General features: G+C 32.9%; 2 protein-coding genes and 1 long non-coding RNA gene across 7 annotated transcripts in view; 2 read left to right on the top strand and 1 right to left on the bottom strand.

The window, feature by feature from the left end:
• LOC108738856 overlaps positions 1–12,961 on the top strand; it is a 69,164-nt gene extending 56,203 nt beyond the window's left edge. The window contains exon 3 of the long non-coding RNA XR_001938044.1: positions 12,914–12,961. This is a non-coding gene — a long non-coding RNA (uncharacterized LOC108738856). The remainder of the gene's footprint in view (positions 1–12,913) is intronic.
• LOC108738855 (60S ribosomal protein L11) lies at positions 162–1,190 on the top strand. The gene is made up of 4 exons (XM_018472459.2): positions 162–261; positions 452–583; positions 639–825; positions 883–1,190. Exons 1-4 carry the CDS (start codon positions 256–258, stop codon positions 1,119–1,121), a joined length of 564 nt encoding a protein of 187 aa, XP_018327961.1. The 5' UTR covers positions 162–255; the 3' UTR covers positions 1,122–1,190.
• LOC108738852 (myosin-3) overlaps positions 1,463–19,886 on the bottom strand; it is a 49,621-nt gene continuing 31,197 nt past the window's right edge. For 2 of the 5 annotated variants that reach the window (XM_018472452.2, XM_018472457.2), the window contains 8 exons: positions 12,209–12,441; positions 11,444–11,653; positions 11,133–11,364; positions 9,132–9,352; positions 8,828–9,002; positions 7,013–7,111; positions 6,658–6,741; positions 1,463–2,984 (listed from right to left, as the gene is read on the bottom strand). In XM_018472452.2, the coding sequence (XP_018327954.1) occupies positions 2,784–2,984; positions 6,658–6,741; positions 7,013–7,111; positions 8,828–9,002; positions 9,132–9,352; positions 11,133–11,364; positions 11,444–11,653; positions 12,209–12,441 (1,455 nt within the window). In that variant the 3' untranslated portion in view covers positions 1,463–2,783. The remainder of the gene's footprint in view (positions 2,985–6,657; positions 6,742–7,012; positions 7,112–8,827; positions 9,003–9,131; positions 9,353–11,132; positions 11,365–11,443; positions 11,654–12,208; positions 12,442–19,886) is intronic. The other 3 variants (XM_018472453.2, XM_018472454.2, XM_018472455.2) reach the window with 3 other exon arrangements.

Here is a 19,886-nt window from a genome sequence, read left to right as displayed (position 1 = left end):
ATTTCGAATTTTAGTGATTATTACGGATTTAATAACATGTTTGGTCCTAATAACCCTTCGGCTGATACGTCCCTGCTGAGTTTAATTAATACTTTCATCATTGTATCATAGATGACGCGTACTATCGCTAAAGAAATCTTAAGCATACATCGCAATTTAGCTTTCGAATTATAGATGGTGCAATGGTCAAGAAATAGTTCAGAGTAGAGTGCTGTAGTTCAAACGTACCCTGCTTTCCTTAACCAAGTAGGAAAAATGTCGGTGAGTATTAAATTTATTATCTATTTTATTCTGACAAATCGTCCTTCTAATTGCTTATAGAATTGTAAAATTTAACTTGTTATAATCCCTGTTATGTGGCACATATAGCATTTTTGTAATATATTTGTGTTCCAATTTATAAACATGATAAATATACTAACCTCAATGTTACTAAAACATACATTTGCAGCCCGCAGTGAAGAAGGAAAAGAGAGAAGTCAAAGACAAATCAAAGAATCGGATGAAAGATCTACACATCCGAAAATTATGTTTAAACATTTGTGTAGGTGAATCTGGTGACAGATTAACTCGTGCTGCCAAGGTGAGTTGTATTGTTCCCTGTTTTGGTGGTCTTTCATAGTCTGATTTGCTTCTAGGTTTTAGAACAATTGACTGGTCAACAACCTGTATTTTCTAAAGCTAGATATACCGTCAGGTCGTTTGGTATTCGTCGTAATGAAAAAATTGCAGTACATTGCACTGTAAGAGGTGCCAAAGCTGAAGAAATCCTTGAGAGAGGGCTCAAAGTAAGAGAATATGAGTTGAGGAGGGATAACTTTTCAGGTGGGTATAATCCCATCTTTATGAATTATTAAGAAAACTAAATTCTTTCATTTTTAGTGTCTGGTAACTTTGGATTTGGTATTCAAGAACACATCGACTTAGGCATCAAATATGACCCAAGCATTGGAATTTATGGTTTAGACTTCTATGTAGTCTTAGGCAGACCAGGATTCAATGTTGCACATCGCAGGAGAAAGCAGGGAAAAGTTGGTTTTGCACACAGGTTGACCAAAGAGGATGCGATGAAATGGTTCCAACAGAAATATGATGGTATAATCCTTGCTAGTAAAAAGTAAAACAAATGTACAATTTATGTTTGTAATTAACATATGGTGTACAATCAACAATAAATTTTGTTACAAAAGTTTGTGTTTTTATATCATTACTAATATTATTACTTTAAGTTAATGTTAATTTATAGCTGTACCCTTATAAAATGTACCCTTTCAAATTCAAATAAATATGTGACACCTTTTAAAGACGGAATTTAAATATTAACAACACCAAAGGTTTTGTTAATGATCCTAATTAGAAAGTATCTTTAAATTAGTTTCTGAAATTGGTCCAGTATCTTCTTCTTTTGTTAAAATTATGAATGTGGCTTAAACGGAATAGGGAAATAAATAATAAAATAAAGTTACCTCCAGAATATTTTTATTTTATGGAAATAACTGCTGTTATAATATTCGTTGGTATCTTAAAAAAAAATGTAACATTTCTTATATGACAACAAATACTAATGCTTCTATGTAACAAGAGGCTTAAAAATAGATTATGCAAGGTATTTTTTTATACCAGTAATTCTAGATAACCAGAAGAACTACGCTCTATATCATTTGCAATGTAGAGAAATAGTTTCCTTTTTAGTATTGCACTCCACCGACCAAACAACGATGAGGAAATAAAAAAACCCTTAAATATTAATTATCTGCAAATAGATACAGTGATTATAACTCCAAAAGAAACAGTAAAAAAGCAGACGAATTGATTTTACCCTATTCAATGTAGTTGAGAATTCCACGCAGATGGATTTTTATTATATCTTTTTTAATTTATTTCTTTTAAAGTTTTATTATATATTAAACTGTTGCTACTGTAACCGTCCAAACCTTAAGATTATAATTTGCATACTAACAATAACGAAAGCTTTTATGAGCAACCGAAATTTTTCATCTAAATAATTAATATATACGATATATTATGAAGTGTATTTCTATAATCAAAACTGCCTAAAGTGCACTTATGATGTAGCATAATCGTTATAAATACATATATTTGAATCCCCAAAAAAGAATAAAGTTATAAATATAAACTAGCTCACTCTGACAGTAAACAACCTCGCTCAGCACACTTATTGGTAGAATAATCACATAATTTACTTTTTCTTTAATTAATTAGGAACAAGCGCAAATATTTCGCCTTTTTTTAACGTTTTAATGTTAACTAATAACTATAAAATGGGTTCTGCAACATACAAATTATAATGTAAGTACTTGAGAAAAAAAAAACAATTTTTTGCAAAGATGACGAAATAAAATAAAATTTTGTATTTTAGTAAGTCAAAAATTTCGTCGGTCTTCATCAGTCTTCAACTTTACAGTTTACTTTAGCTATAACTAATTGATTGTGTTTATTATTTCATTACACAACAATTCCTATACATTGATTTTTATAAATCCTTCACCCTTTTTTGAAGAATTATTTTACAATTAAACCCTTTCTTATTATTCACCTTTCGCAACCAATCACTATCTTCTTGAAATGTTCAAATACTTTTTGAAAGAACCCCGTAACTACAAAAATTGATTTAGGTACTCAAGAACTTTTTTTTGTTGTTCGCTTATATATTTCTTTAATTTTCTAATTAAAAAGGTAACTTTTTGAATGCGCAGAACCCAATCGAAGCGCAAAAAGATAATACAAGAGACAAGAGCAAAAATAAATTTAACATTTAACAGTCACGAATGCCTAGCCTTATCTATACTACTAATCTCACTCTCGGTGAATCCCAGAATACTTTGGATGGCCCTTAAATGACCCTGGTTGTTCTCTTTGTCGGTAAGGAAATAATAAATTGCCGACTTCAAAAATTGCAACGTCACTTCCGGATCTATTTTACTGGCGCAACTCTTCGCCTGTAACAACTGTTTGTACATTGCCTGTAACGTAGGAAATTAATTATTAAGTTTTGGTTTTGCTGTTTAACCGCTTAAGAATATACGTAGTAAATTGTTTTTTAGGCAATTGTAAAAGAAACATAACAGTTACGTGCAATATGCCATGTGAAATAATAGAGCTAATGAGTAATGGTAATAATTAATGTACTCGTATAATATTATATTAAGTACCTAGTACTTTACTTACCAATCTTGTTCTTAAATAGTTTTTATAAAATAGCAACAGCTATAATTGTTAAAAAGGGGATATTTTTAATTTATAGTGAAATATTTATCTGTATAAGGTGTATACATATCTTGTTTTTAATTTGAATAAATATAGCATTTTATATAAATTTGTTGTTAAGTGTAATATTTCAAATGTTTGACAGGTAAACCAATAGTCCCTACTGACTAAATCAAGGATGTAACTTCAAGCTTAAGAAGTAGATAGTACGTACCTTTACAAAGCCCTTGAATAAACATTTGAAATACTATAGCTAACAGCAAATACCAGTAGATGGCGACTTACAGTCTATACCGTGGTTTTGTTTTAATTCGCCTTTAATGTGAAAATTCATTTTCTTTTATTTTTACTACTACACTAAACTACCTGAGTTTAATGAGAGAAAAATTTTGTTGCTATTGTCACACCCTCGCCGGTAGTCGAACCCTGTGGTGCGTAAAGCCAAAGGTCCCGGCTTCTATTCCTGGCGAGAATGTGACAACAGCAACAAATTTTTTACGCATTAAAAAATTAGAAATGAATTTTTACATTAATATTTGATTAATTAATCACTATTAAATGTCAATATATATAACTTCGTAACTGTCTATGGCGTGCAGATGAAAACTAATAATTTTGAAATCGCGATTTACGTATGTCTGATAATTTCGAAAAATTATTGACCAAGAATTTAAATGTTGTTTTCGTTTTTTCGTATCTCTTGTTATCTCTCAATTTATTATTACTTAAAATTGTAAAATAAAGAGTTAAAACGGAAAATTAATAAAGCGTATAAAGTGTTTGGTATGTTAATCTAAAGTAAGCAATTACTAACGAATTGGCTGATTAAAATTCCTGATCTACTGAAGCGAATCTATCGCACCAATTAGCTACCTATTAATTAATTATTTATACCCACAAAATACATGTAGATAGGATAAGTACATAAAATATCAAGTATATACATGCACAAACGAGGCTGCTACATACAAGTATAAGTAATGCCTTACGCATGCATAAGGCGACATTGTACCTATATCTATAATATATATACGTGATGACTGCAATAAGTTATTATTAATTGCTTTAAAATTGCGAACAACATTTACTAAATGAATGTGCAAATAAAACAAGTAACATTCAAAAACACATATCTGTAAGAACTCGTCTGTATGTAAAGTTCTGACTTTGCAAAAATATATTATGTAATTCAACGGTAATAATTGTAGATAGTATGAAAACCGACTCTGGAGCTTTCCCTCGAACAAATCTACAGCTTTTTTATTTCAACAGAAAAGAATCTTTGGAAATTCTAAATGGAAATATTATTGGAAGTAAAATAATTCGAAGTGGTCTGTATTCTGTCGAAACTGCCAGACGCGGATCGCGATTTCAATCTTTTTGGATCTCATCAGCGCGTCGCTGTTGGCTACGCCGGGATTCCTTTTCAGCAAGTAGATATCCATACAAGTGGGCCTTGTTGGAGCATACGTAATCCTAAAATGTAGCATCGTGCTACAGATGGCGTTTACTGCGCCATTTGTAGTATTTTCTAAAACGCAATATTGGAAGTATTTTGGAAAAAGTTAAAAGGAAATGACCCTTCTTGCCCCCCTTACCTAGTAGTTACGCCCATGGTAACAAAAGACAAAACAATTTTGTTAAATGTTAAGAAATGAGTTTCATTCAGTAAGACTAATTTTCTACAAGTTATCTTTTCCTGAACTTTAGTTACTTACTACTCCCCGTATACCCCGCATCCATGTCATATCCGTTATTAAACCCTTGAACCTTTGTGTGTAATTTTACATCTTAATCTTTCATTCCGATCTCGCTTTATGCCCGAGCAATAGCCAATTTCGATTTTTACGAAAGTTTTAATTGAAACCAACATGCAAATTAAAAACCATAATTATCGATTGGCGGTAGCGGAATGGGCATTTTGCGAACCGGTGGAGCGATAAATTGACCTTCCATTCTCGAGGAATTACAACCATAATTTCCATGTCGGAATACGGAAAATATTTGAGGGATTTTGGTGCCCATAGAAAGTACCACAAAGGGATTTCAACGAAACTTTGCAAGGATTTTTTTCTTACTAAAGTAAAACAAGCTATTGAGCTATTAAGTAACTAACAATGTCATAGGATTTCATATATTTAATAGCACAAGCCAATTGAAAGAAGTAAAATTATCAAAAAAAAAAAATGTTTGTCTCCATATTTCAATGGAAACAAAAAACATCCCTGTAGTTCCCTTTTTTCAAACAATGATAAAATTTCTTTTTTTTTTATATATCTAGGGTTAAAGATATTGTATCTTTAAATAAAATGGAAGCGGTATTGACAAACAGTAATGTATGAAAATAAATAAAAGTGAAACAAAAATACTGGTATGCAAGATAAGAAAAAGTAGGGAAAAAGAGAATATAAAGATAGGAGACGAAAAAGTAGAAGAAGTGGCTGATTTTCGGTATCTAGGAAATCAGATAAGTCAGGACGGAAGGAGTAGTAGAAAATAAAGCAGAGGATAGTCACTTCTATACTCGCGGACGGTTAATTTAGAAATTCAAAAAGGATTTTTAAAGGTGTATGTAAGGAGCGCGGCGCTGTACGGATGCGAAACATGGACGGTGGGCGCGACGGAAAAGAAAAGGTTAGAAGCTTTCGAAATGTTGTGTTACAGGCGAATGATGAGGATACCGTGGATAGAGAAAGTTAGAAATGAAGAGGTAATAGAAAGAGTAGAAGAACAGAGACTATATAGAAGTCAATAAGAAATAGGCGAGATAGGTTAGTAGGACATCCTCTCAGGCACGAAGGTCTAGTCAGAGACATATTAGAGGCGGATGTGGATTGTTCTAGTTTTAGGGAAATGCGAAGTTTAGCTCAGGATCAGAAAGAGTGGAGGTACGTGTTCAACCAGTCTTAGGACTGACGACCTTATGATGATGATTTGGACTATCTACTATATCAAATTGAAAATTTCAAATTTTTAAAAAAAAAAATTGTTCCAAGAAAAGAATACATTAATGTTACTTCAAATAGTCTAACTCATAAATACATCAGAAGTAGATAATAATTTTTCGTTTAGTCTTGCGTATTTTGTCTTGGTTTTAGTCTTGGTCTTATTCGTTCAGTCGTGGTCTTCGTCTTGCTAATATAGACAGTTTTGGTCTTGGTCTAACCAAGACTGCAAGACCAAGGTACATCACTAATATCAATAAATAAGACTGAAAGCTCGCAGAACCTTTACGTTAAAATTTTCCGAAAATTGTTAACTTTTTATTGTCCAGAACCCCCTGCCCCCTCCTTTCTGAGAATAGCAGACGAGTTCCCACTTGTATATATCGCATTCCCTGCCCCTCATTCAACTACAACCCACCCCTTCCCCATCTACTAGTTTTGCTACGGTTAATCTGTTTTTTTTTTTTTTTTTAATATTAATTACCTTACGAGCACCTAGAACCCAAAGTGCAACAGCCTCTTTTGCACTTAGTAGCGGCTGTTTAGATGATGAGGCGAATTCTAAGTCCTAGAAAATTGTTAATAAACAATATACAACAATCACAAACAGAGAGTTCAGGTTAATTTATCGTGTATTAATTGCCTATCGATAATAAGCTTCAACAACAATTAGACAAAGACAACAACACAATAGAAACAAATCATTATTGTTAGAAAAACCGTTTCAAAGGAAAAAGAAGAAAAGTGATCAAATAAGGATATTTTTTGGGATTTCTTACTGGCGTCTGTTAAATAAATAAATTGCGAGATAGACATAGGTACGTATCTTCTTTACTTACCTTAACGTTTTCTAATTCTTGCTGAGTTACTTGAAGTTGGTGTAGAAGTTCGGGTACGGATAGGCGCGACGGTTTTTTCAGGGCCAGTTCAGTTACCTGTTTGATTTTGTAAAAACAAAACGTCACCTAACTGTTTTAATTAATCTAAAGCTATCGATGAGTTTAACAGTCTTGGTCCTGTAATTTTCTTTTGTTTTGTATCGATCTTGGACATTTAGGAAGACGAAGATCAACAACAAGATCAAGTCTAAGTCTTGAGCAACATCCTCGTAAAATTTAAAATACAAAAAAAAATTGTTCCAAGAATATATTAATGTTGCTTCAAACAGTCTAACTCATAATTCGTCTTGCTAGATATATAGAAAGCTATTGATGAGTTTAATAGTCTTGGTCATCAGTTTTCTCTTGTTTTGTAACCGTCTTGGACATTTAGGAAGACGAAGATCAACAACAAGATCAAGTCAAGACTTAGTAGCAAGTATGTCGTAAAATTCTCAATAATTTATTCGATTAGAAACAAAAGAGAGTTTCATACTCATTCTTGCAACTCCTACTTGAAGACTAACGATAAAATGAAAGCAGTAAAGATAGATTTGAAATTTCAAAGCTACACTGTTACGATAAGTCTTACAAAAAACAACAAAAACGAGACCAAGACCAAGACGTTCCATCAAAAAGCAACGTCAAGATAAAGACTAAATGTGCTAGATCAGGGGTCGGAAAAACCGCGGCTTTTTCAGATTGCCTTAAAAAAAATAAAAAGTTAAAGCGGAACAGACAGACACGCAGCGCAAGCGTGTACCTAAAACAAGAGACTTGCACTTTATGACTGATTTTACAATGCATCTCAACGATCTCAATTTAAAGCTTCAGGGAACAGGAAACATTACATTTTCATGACTGGAACAAGTAGTTGGTTTTGAAAATAAATCGCTTCTTTTGGCAGAAGATATGGAGATGGACACATTATTACATTTCCAAACCTTAAGGAATCGTCAAGATGGAAGCAGTGCTTCTATTGACACTGACGATTCCTTCACGAGAACGTTCAAAACAATGAAGGATGACTTTGCTGAACGATTGGATGTTTTGATTTGGTTTTCGTTGAGAATCGTCACAAAGAAAATAGCAAAGAACTAAATTTTACTCCATTTAATATCAATGATGGTTCATTTAAACTAGATTAAAAAAAGCGAAGATTTGTGGATTCCGAAATGTACGAGACTAAGTAGTAGCTTCGAAGAGTCTTTTGATATGGTAACATAATAAATGATCAGCCCTAAAAGGGACGCTTAAGCCTGAGGCATTAATTGTCGATAGCTAGAATAGTCTTCCGGAATGCTTTCATCAAATAAAAAACGCTTTCTCTTCTATGAACTTAATAAAGAACAAGCTAAGAAGTCAAATAACTAAAATTTAGAGTCATGTCTCAAACTAAAAACTACTAGTTATGTCTCGGACTTACTAAAACTTTCTGGGGAAATGCAAGCTCACGTTCGCATTAATTTTTTTAATATAATTTTAGCCCTGTAAAAGCCGAATTAAAAATTCGTGGCTCTTTGAAATTCACGAAACAATATTTTTATTTCGACTTAAAAGTTTTCCGACTCCTGTGCTAGACCAAGACCAAGACAGTATTAGTCTTATCTCGGTCTATCGTTTGCTCAACGTTATCCAAAACATTGGAATACCAACCGCAGTTTCGTAGAAAATTCAAACGTTTGATGATTAAAGTAAAGTCACAAAAAAAGACAGCTAAATTTAATTTTTTTGTACTTTCCTTTTTTTTTTGAGATTGTCGGAACATTCACTGACCTGTTTATCCTGTTCCGTTTTGGCAGCCTCTTGCTCTTGAGCGTACATCTTCAAGTAGCCTTCTTTGTGTTTTTGTTCCTGCTCTTCTAGCTTTTTACAAGCATCCTCCAACTGTTGTTCCAATTCTTTGATCCTCTCCCGAGCCGCTTCCAAATCCGGAACTAACTCCCAATATCTTCAATTTACCAGGAAAATTTTCAAGTTAGACAAAACAATATTTTTTACGTCAACGTAAAATAAATAACAATAAAACTGTGAACTTCACTTCACTCATTAGCTTTGTAGTTTGTACTTTTGGTATTACCTTGCGTTTATTTCGCTCAATCTCTGAAGCAATTCTTCGACTTTGTCGTTGTGTTTTTGCTTCATTTGATGACAGTCTTCTTCATGGGTTCTGACCAGTTCTTGGATGCGTCTTTCGTATTCCACTATCAGGCGATTATGTTCCGATTCAACGTCCCTGGGACCCAAATTGGCCAACACACTCTTTTCAGCTGTCTCTCCCCGTGGAAACAATTTTCGATTCTAAACAATACATATTGATACCATTGGTATATTTCGAAAGCATTTTAGGATTAATTAGTATTACTTATTTTTTTTTTTCTTTAAATCGCAACGTCATGTCATTTGTTAATTAAAGGACACGTGCAGTTGCACTTGTTTTTTGATTGCATTACATTAGTGTTTTCTATTTTACTGTTTGAGATGGAATTAATTTCCAAAAAAAATTAACTTCCATATTCGAACATTTTACGAAAAAATCTTTATTTTAATTGAAATTCGTTAAGTCTCCTTTTTTATATACCTTATAAAAAGGACAAAATTTTATAGGCAGCAACTTAATTTTTTGTTTATTTCTTTTAATCCATTTCGAGGGTTTAAAGGACGATCGGACTAATGGAGTATATTACTTACGACGTATCCATTAGCTCGCCTATTCATTTTGTGAACTTTTTAGAGAATCTAATACACAAATGTATTAATTCATTTTTTCAACAGTAAAATGTAGGTATCTTAACAACAGGCAATAATTTACGTTGATTTAAAAAATAAATAGATCTCTAACGCCAGTGTGGGATTATGTGGAAAATAAGGCATTGTTGTAACCCACATGAAATTCGTGGCCCACATATATACACATCTAATTGATATTACACCTATGGATCCTTCACATGGGGGTCTCACTTAGTTTGAAACAAAAAAGTTTTTTCCGAATATTCCAACGCGTTCTCATTGCCATAAATATTTTTTGAAGAAAGTCATGAAAATAATTACGAGATGCAAAAGTAGGTTAATACTTATGTGTTATTATCATGTGAGCAGTATGAGCATCTAGCAAGAAGGAGTTAGAGATAGTTGCAAATAAAATAGAAGCGGTATTGACAAAATGCTACTGTATGAACAGAAATAAAACAAAAATACTGGTATGCAAGGGAAGAAAATGTAGGGAAAGAGAGAATATAAAGGTAGGAGACAAAACATTAGAAGAAGTAGTTGATTTTAGGTATCTAGGAAGTCAGATAAGTCAGAACGTAAGGAGTAGTAGGGATATAAAGCAGGGGATAGCGCAGGGTCGAGTCGCCCTCAATAGAAAGAAGTCACTTCTATGCTCGCGAACGGTTAATTTAGAAATTTGGAGAAGATTGTTAAAGGTGTATGTACGGATGCGAAACATGGACGAGGCGGAAAAGAAATTAAAAGGCTTAGAAATGTGGTGTTACAAGCGAATGATGAGGGTACCGTGGATAGAGGATGTTAGAAATGAAGAGGTATTAGAAAAAATAGGAGAGAACAGAGGACTCTATAAAAGTCAATAAAAAATGGGCGAAATAGGTCGGTAGGACACCTTCTCAGGCACGAAGGTCTAGTCAGAGACATATTAGAAGCAGAAACAGGAGTTGGGAAGGGTAGAAGTAGACCTAAATTAGATTAATGTTCATAAATAGTTTAGAATGGGATGTCATGTCATTGTTTTAGGAAAATTCGAAGACCTTCTCAGGCATGAAAATCTCCTCAGAGACATATTAGAAACAGGAGTTAAGAGGAGTAGGGGTAGACCTAGATTAGATTTAGTGTTTCGCAAATAGTTAAGGATGTGAGTTGTTCTAGTTTTAGGAAAGATTAGCTCAGGATAGGAAAGAGTGGAGGTACGTGTTCAACCAGTCTTAGGACTGACGACTTTATGATGATGATGATGATTATCATGTGACATTGGGATGTTTCATGATTTTGTGTACGCATAAAAAAAAAAACCACATCACCCCCGCCATTTACCTCCCTGTATAAGTGAAATAAAAAAACTCACCGAAGATAACGGTTCTTCACTGCCACAGATCGAATCTTTCGAATGGACCGAGGAATTGGTGAAATCTTCAAAATGGCCGGAATCTGCACAGGAACTGCTGAGATCGTTGGCCAGTTGTAACCCTCCCCCTCCTCCCATTTCAACTACCGGACCATTTTCCAAATGATCGGCTATCGGCGTCACTTGTTCGCTTGTATTTTCCTTCACTGTCACGGCATCACTACTCGTAGATCTACGTATTAAAAATAAGTCCAAAAACAAATGAATTAATAGACCGATAAATGCAAACAATGAAGTAAGGATCTAAGTACCTGTCTTCCGGAGAATTAAGGGCGGCCTTGTATAATCGCAATTCGACCACTTCTTTGGTCAACTTCAGTATTTCGCTATCCTTTTGCTCGAGTTCCTTTTGCGCCTGTTGCAGCAACATCTTCAGTCTTTTCACTTGTCTATGCGCCCTCTGAGTGGGCGTGAGGTAGTCCTCTCCGGCTCCCGAGTGTTCCGAACAATGCACCACGTACCTAAAGATAAACAAAACAGTAATAATCACTTCCCCCAAGATGGGGGTACCAGAAGATCCGATCCAAAAAACTATTCAGTAGTTCCCAAAAAAATTGTAAAAATTTATCAAGGGTTTTGTAGTATTGAGGTCTATATCCAGGAATAAACATTTATGATTTATATCTGGTTTGATCTACTTCTGTTACCGTAATAGAAGAAGTAAAAACTAACTAAATAATTCACCATTATGATGTGGATGATCACAAGAAGATATTAAAGATTTCAAACAAATATTGGAGAACGAAGCAATAGAATCCTATTGTACTCTATTTTGAAAACTATGAAATGTTTTCTCCGAATGTCATATTTGTGGAAGCCAACATAAACTAATGGACGTTAATACTTCGCCTTCCGAATTTGACTCGATTATATACAGATAGTAAAAAAACCCTAAAGTAACGAATCTCTCCATATATTGCCTGGAAAACACCAACGACAATGGACGCATTGTAATAAAGATTCTGACAGGACCACTTTATCCCTTTTCATCCCATTATGTTTAATAGTTAACTTACTTCATGCTTCGTCCTGAGAAAGTAGTGCCGTTTCTCGCAACGGTTGCGTGTTCGCAGGAAGCCAGGCTGATATTGCTAATGCTGCTAGTGACGCTATCCGCGTCCCAATCCCGTAGGTTTCGATGACGCGCTTCTGGCGACGACGGAGGCGTCCGTGGTGATGATACGATATCTGCAGCCGGCGATCTCACCGACACCGGCGTCGACGATTGCGTTTTCGAAATCGACAATGACTAAAAGGAGAATTAAAAAACTAATTTTGCAAATCTATTTGTTTTATTTTTTATTTCGTTTATTTATTTTGATGATTCTCAGAGTTGTACACATTTTTCCTGGTGTGACCTTTAGGCCTTTATACATTAGTGATTCTTACAGTGATAAATTCCTACAGATGGCGTTTTTACGTCGTACAGTATGTAAAAAGTGCATGTTCTATGGTGTCTGAAAAGAACTGTACAGTTCGAAATCTTGATCTACATCCTGTTCCGACAGATAATTGACCACGAACTTACTTTCTGATGTATACAGAAACAAGTTAAACGGTTAAGGTTAGGTTAAGTTAAGTTAGGTAAATCAAAAAAAATTACCTACGTTTGGTAATGCTGTTTTCTTTGTTATTATTAAAACATATTCGTTTTATTTTCTACAAAAAAAAAATTGATTTTTGCTAATGATGCACTATTGAGACTTTTCTTTCTGTTCTAGGCATGAATCCTTGGAGTTACTGTCTATTCCGTATACAACTGGCTGGTGAGTGATCTTTAAATACTTTTATTATTTTTAGATCAATTTTTTTCGGTAAATTGAATCGGTTATTTAAATAATATATATTAACTTAATAACTTCTCAGTTAGTAAATTATTTGCAATCATCAAATTCCAACATTTGTTAAAACCCCAAATCAATGATAATAATCATGATGAATTTTTATGACAACGCATTGAAAAAAAAATTAACTAGTTTTAAAAAATTGATGAAAATATATAAAGATAATTCAAAATCAATACATGATATTGAACAATATATTATGTACCCACCTAATACAAAAAATTCCGTTGTTAAAACTAACAATCTCGTTAATAAAAATACTGCAAATGCAATATTTTATATCGCGGACCTAATCAGAATGGATTGTAATTAAAAATCGAAAGCGAATAAGATTTTAAAAGACCATACATTTATATTACCTATGCTTTTTTTAAAAGTACTTGCTTCAGGTGAACCTCCTCATTGTTAACACGTAATGATAGTGTTGCTTAATTTTAAAAGTTACGTACTGTATCTGCTCATCCAGGTTCTTTCTAATATAATGAGAGGTTTCAAAACAATAACCGTATCACGTTAAACTTTAATTGTTACAGTAATTATCGCAAATGCTCATTAAAAACCACATAGGCACCTAAACATTTCTTTATTTATGTGAAACATTTTTAATTGTGTAAATATTTAGTTTTAGAAACTTTTAGAACCCTATAAACACTAAAGTTTCTAAAAAATGTTTTATAGGAGCAATTACAATTAAAGCTAATGGTCTCAGATAATTAATGGCATTTCCGAAGAATTCTATCGTATATCGCAACAGAATTCTATTATTGCTTCAATAATAGTCTCGTTTGTCGGTCTGGTAGAAAAACGTCCTGTTTAATCTGAATATAAATTAATTACTACGTAATTGTTATATTTAATTTCATAAGTATTGCTACTTCTTGAAGTTAAAGTTTTTAAGCGAAACATTACCTCCGTACTGTAACTGCAGCACCTTTTATAATTTGTATATTAACTGTAACATCTAAATTTTATTAGGAGGAAGTTTGAGTAGCTTTGTATTTTCCTCGCTGTTACAAATAGATGGACACTATCTCAATTATTTGAATTATTCCAGTAATGGAAAACCAAAACCTGCCTAAATGAACCCCCTTTTACATCGCATACACCCCAAATTGCTGCTTTCCTTAACATAAAATTAGCTTCGGTTTAAACAGTCAGAACATTTTCAGATTTTTTTGCACTTTTTCCTCCGGCCTCGGATATTCTTGATAAGTTTCCTCGAAATTTTCCGATTATATTGGATTTGGTTTATTTTTTCAGCATATCAAGGCCTTAACTTGGATAAATATAGATAAGTCATTAAGAAATTATTGCATAAGGTGCAGAATTATTGAGAAATTAATATGAGGGTAAGATATAAAGTGAAATAAGAGTATATTAGAATAGAATAAAAAGAGAAGAACTTGAGGTTAAAGCATATAATTAATAGATACTACCATCACATAAAGGTGGTTAAGATCGCCTTGTCTAGGCTGTCTTAGTAATAGAAAACAATATGTTTAAACAAATTTTTGACGGGGCTCTAATTCGCGGCAAGGAGCCAGGGCCCTGGACACTGGATCCTAAAAGCCCTTATGTGAATCCGATCTTGTGATAGACGCTTCCGGTCGATGTAGACCACTTCGGGAATCTGTGGCTACAAATGTCTTATAAAACTTTTCTTGTAGACGTATTACCTTACTAAGTAGCTAAATACCTTAAAGTGTATTAAACCCATAATCGTTTACATTACCTATATCAACAAATTTCCTAAGAGTCTGTAATTAAAATACATGCGTAAAATATGCATAAATAATCCGTAGTGATTTCCTTATTACACTATGTAGATGTAAAGTCATTCTCAAGATAATATATGGTTAGATCGGTATTTAAAGATCACTTAGCTATTAATTATGGGATATCAAAACGCTTTTATCATATTCAATGAGCTAAATAGCTGTAACTGAATTACGAATTCCCAAAGTCATGGAAGGTTTCATATCTCCCGGGGATATCTTTAGAAATCCAAGTTTAGCAAAAACTGCTTATTTTAATTTAATAGAATCGAAAACTACCCAATAGGCCATATTTTGAGCGTAAATACCATCTCCATTAGAAGATTATTAAATAAATTGTAAAACATAGGGCAAACTGGTAGAAATACAGAAATGAGATTGAAAGAGCATGGTTAGACTTAATAAAATCAACAGAACTGTATAGATACTGACAACTCAAAATTTATAATATTCCTAGAACAGTTAGAGCTTAAAGGAAATAACCGAATAATAGTAAGCGGTGCAGCGGTTAGAGATTCCTTAGGTACGTAAAAGATCAGGGTCGGCTTTATAACTTAAATATGTTAGTGTCCGCTGCAATTCCTACCTGACATCTCTTTTCTATGTTTACGTCATTCTCTACAACGTTGTCGTAAGCGTTCTGTCAGCAACCGCTCTAGTTTAATTAATAAATTGAAAGAAGACAGTAAATGTGACACTTTTATTGTGGAATTTGCCAATTTTGAACGTCCCAACTATAGTTAGGAATTTTCGACAATATTTGAGTCGGAATTAGTAGAGCATACGATACAACAGTAATCCCAAGCCAATATTTATTTATGAATTTAATAATTTACGTGTTTTTCTCGATGAAGTTTTGACAAACCAAAACATATGTAGAATTTGTCTCATTGCATCTTGGAAACACAAAAGTTTATGATGATACTTACTATAAGTAATAATAACTTTTTATTTAATCTCCAATTACTATCATTACTTGATATTTAAACATTTGCTAATTTATTCTATTCTTTTTACGATTGAAGTATAATAAAGATTTTCTAAAAAGAAAGTAAAGGATAATTACGATTCCTAAGAATTAGTTAGATATATTTTAATTTTTCCATTAGATGAGTATTTACAGTTTTTTATGTGATTTCATAATTTTGAAACCAACTTTCAGTTATAAAAATCTCACCTTATTGTGTGCCATATTCTTGATATACGACAAAAGAAAATAGAGCAGATCGCACCGGGTCGTAGACACCAAAATGTGGCTTTTTTAACAGTAAAACAGCATACAATGACACGTATGGAATTAAATATGAATACGAAACAGTTTCAGTTAGGTAAACCATATACCAGCTCTAAATAAGTGTTCTAGCTATAAGGTACCGTAACAATAAGTATGCATTTTATAACCATGCTCAATAAATAATAAAAATTTTCCGACCTAGTAACTCATCTACTGTAACTATGTAAAAGGCCTTGAGTGCTGTATGATATTTAAAAACGATTTTAAAAGGCATGAAACTATAATTGTATTTACTATTTACAGCGGCGGATCTTTGACATTTTCGTGGGGTCCCTTAAAAAAATAAAAGATCAAATTAATTAACGAATAACTTTCAATTATTATACGGCTCTGATGAAATTTTGTGCGTCCAAATTGGAAAATTGGTTAAACAGGACCTCAAATGATAAATCATTTCCTTAGATTTCGTGAAACAAATATCACCAATATCATCCAAACAAATATCACCTTATGACACCCCGGCGACCTTTTGTTATCATTCAAATTAAAATTGGCTTTAACTACATCAAACGAATAAATTTTTCCGTCAAATTCAGGTAATTGGATAAAAAGGACCCCAAATTATGAATCATTTCCTTCAATTTCACAAAAATGTATCATACAAATTTAAATCGCAATTTGGGGCCATGTGAGGCCCCATGAGTAGGGGTCCTAGCAGAATGCATGGTTTGCGTTATCTTAATATTTACAACAAAAAAAAACAAATCGTATAGATACTATAGTTTAAAATTGCTTTACTACTTTCGTAACATCGCAATGAACGGAAAAATTTAGAATTATTCAGGTTCCTCTCTCTCAAAGATAAACCAATGATGTGCTAATTTAGAAAAAATACTAATTAAAAACAAAAACTTTGAATCTATTTTTAATTACCTTGCTTAATGATTTTATTTTGAATAAACCATTACATACATATTTACATTTTAGCCGTTACTCCGCGATTTTACTTTGATGAGAATATCGAAAATAGGGCACCTGGTACCTAGTCGCCCGAAAACTTTTTAAGGTTCTCATTGATAGAAATAAACAGAAAGAGTTTGGGTTGGGGTTTGTGCACGTATTAAAGGTTAGATGACGGTTTAGAAGGTCTTCCAAGATTCAACAGGTTATATTTTTTAATATCACATTACTTTTTTGTGGTGTTATAGCCGAATGGTGATGATAACGTGGGTAGAAAAGGTTAGAAATGAAGAGGTATTAGAAAGAATAGGAGAATAGAGGACTACATGGAAGTCAATAAAAAATAGGCGGGATAGGTTGCTAGGACATCTCAGGCATGAAGGTCTAGTTAAAGACATATTAGAGGCAGAAGCAGGAGTTAGGAGGGGTAGAGGTAGACCTAGGTTAGATTACTGTTCGCAAATAGTTAAGGATGTGGATTGTTCTAGTTTTAGGGAAATGCGAAGTTTAGCTCAGAATAGGAAAGAGTGGAGGTGCCTGTCTAACCAGTCTTAGGACTGACGACCGACCTTATGATGATGATGATGATTACTTTTATGAATTCTAGATTTCTTCAAATCTCATACATCATAATTACGTACATATCTATTAAAAAAACAGAATAATAAGTAATTTTGACGATAATAAGTCAAACAACCTTTAGTAAATATGAAGTCCGGTATGACATGAATGATTTGATCAGTAATGGTATGTTTTTATTATTGATGTTGAATATCCGTCGAACAGTTCCAGGAATTCTGATATTTCATTGATCAAATTCCTGAGCGCAAATAAGTTACACACACAGATAATCAGATATGAACTACTACTCTGCATCGAGATTAATTAGACAAGCGATAAAGCTGCACATCCAGTAGACGGTAGGGTCTTTAAATTGTTGGTTCCCGTCTCTACCTTATTGACGAATTGTTGCACGTATGGAAATTTAGGAATATTTGAAGTTAGAAACGTGGAAACCCTAAGTGGAACTCTTACCTAAAATTAGTACTACACAATATCATAGGCGCAACTAGGAGAGATATCCATCCCTAAAATAAAATTAGCACCCCCAAAGCTATACAACCTTTTTATTCAGAAAAAAGATACTCTTCCCGAGGGATAGAATAGTTTATTTTTCGAATATGTATCATGAAATTTTGTGCACAAATTGTCAAGGGTACAGAAGAAAACATAAGGTATTTTTTATTAAGAAAAAAGATACTCTTCCCGACGGATAGTGAAATCAATTTTTTGTGATCATCGATGATGTTTGACAACGTATTTAGGACATGAATGTCAGCGAAGCCGCGGATAAAATCTATCATGAAATTTTGCACACAAATTGTCAGGGGTATAGAAAAGGACATAGGGTGCCTTTTATCCAGAAAAAAATAGTGTTCCCGAAGGATAGAAAAGTCAGTTTTATGTGGTCGTCGATGATCCTCGAAACGTATTTAGGACATGAATGTCAGCGAAGCCGCGGATAAAATCTATCATGAAATTTTGCACACAAATTGTCAAAGGTATAGAAGAAAGCATAGGGTATTTTTTATTTCGAAAAAGGAAACTCTTCCTGAAGAAACAGAAAAATTAATCTTGTGGTCGTTCATGATCTTTGACACGAATTTGAACATCAACGCGAACGAAAACATGTCATTCTTAATCCTGATCAAATGATAGCATCCTGGCCATCAAAAGTAGGCCTTATAAGGAACTCTAGTTAAATGTTTTTTGAATAACCATCGAAATTCCAAAGTTACAAAAGGTAGAATGTTTTCTTACCGTTGTTTCTTACAGTGTTTAACCGAAAAGAGTAATTTGGAGCCTATTTCTTATGTAACGTTTCATTTCGATTCCTTCTTCGTTTAAAGTGTCGTCAAATGAGACCGTCTTTCTTTGAAGATTACATAGTCAAAGTCGAAAGTATTACAGATCTCGCAACGCTTCTATTTAAATAGTGGCTATCTACTAAATTAGAACAATATTGTAGTTCTGAAGAACCGTTTTGTTTTTGTATCCAACTTTTGGCTACTCATTGAAATATTACATGCATGGTTGTTCGTATAATATGAAAAACTTTTACATTTACTTATATCCTTTTTATTTATTGGAAAATTTCTTATTCTAGCTATAGGAAATACTGTAGGAACCTTTTTTATTATCAAATAAGTTTTTAAGAAAGTGAATGTAAGTTAGTTAACGGTTACATAAATTTTGAAACAATAGAAAACTTATGTAACTGTAGACAATTTTGTCAATTAAATTGTAATGTCTTTCCCGCCTACTATTTGTTAGATTTTGTTTTAGATAACTGAAACAATTAATTGCGACTTCTCGGCCTATTTGATTTCTTGCATCTTCGAAAACAGAAATGGACTTCAATCTTGCTAAGATTACTAATTTAGAGCAAATAATTGATTCTGTCAGTTTCTTTTTGGATTTGTTTTAAATTGAGTCATTACTTAAAGAAAGTTCTTTTTAATTACTATTTTTACATTCGGTACAAAGTATAATGAATTAATTTTTCTTATTTTGATTAGGTTTCTTTTTTAATAACCAATAATTCGAATTATATAAGGAAACGAATATTCGATTTAATAGTATGGAATAGTATGTTGTTTTTACTTAAAATAAGTTAGTTTTTTCCGTAAATCTGTCTTTGGTACTTTATCTTTACCTTCAACAAACTGGAAACCACTAACAGTTAATTGCCCGTTTCATGCATTTATTTGGCACGTTTAAAAAATGACATTCAAAATTTAAATTGTAAATAGGTATACAACATAAATAATTAATTAACTGCATTAATTATTATCATCATTAGTATCACTTTTAGCTCCTC

The sequence above is a fragment of the Agrilus planipennis genome, unplaced genomic scaffold (assembly GCF_000699045.2).
Source record: "Agrilus planipennis isolate EAB-ADULT unplaced genomic scaffold, Apla_2.0 scaffold213, whole genome shotgun sequence".
Classification (NCBI taxonomy): domain Eukaryota; kingdom Metazoa; phylum Arthropoda; class Insecta; order Coleoptera; family Buprestidae; genus Agrilus; species Agrilus planipennis.
This window is presented reverse-complemented; position numbering and strand designations above follow the sequence as displayed.

What these genes read in the sequence shown, in the direction of transcription:
- LOC108738855 (XM_018472459.2), top strand. An exon ending in GATTAACTCGTGCTGCCAAG is followed by an intron (nt 584 to 638) that starts GTGAGTTGTATT and finishes ATTTGCTTCTAG; the next exon opens with GTTTTAGAACAATTGACTGG. An exon ending in GAGGAGGGATAACTTTTCAG is followed by an intron (nt 826 to 882) that starts GTGGGTATAATC and finishes TTTCATTTTTAG; the next exon opens with TGTCTGGTAACTTTGGATTT.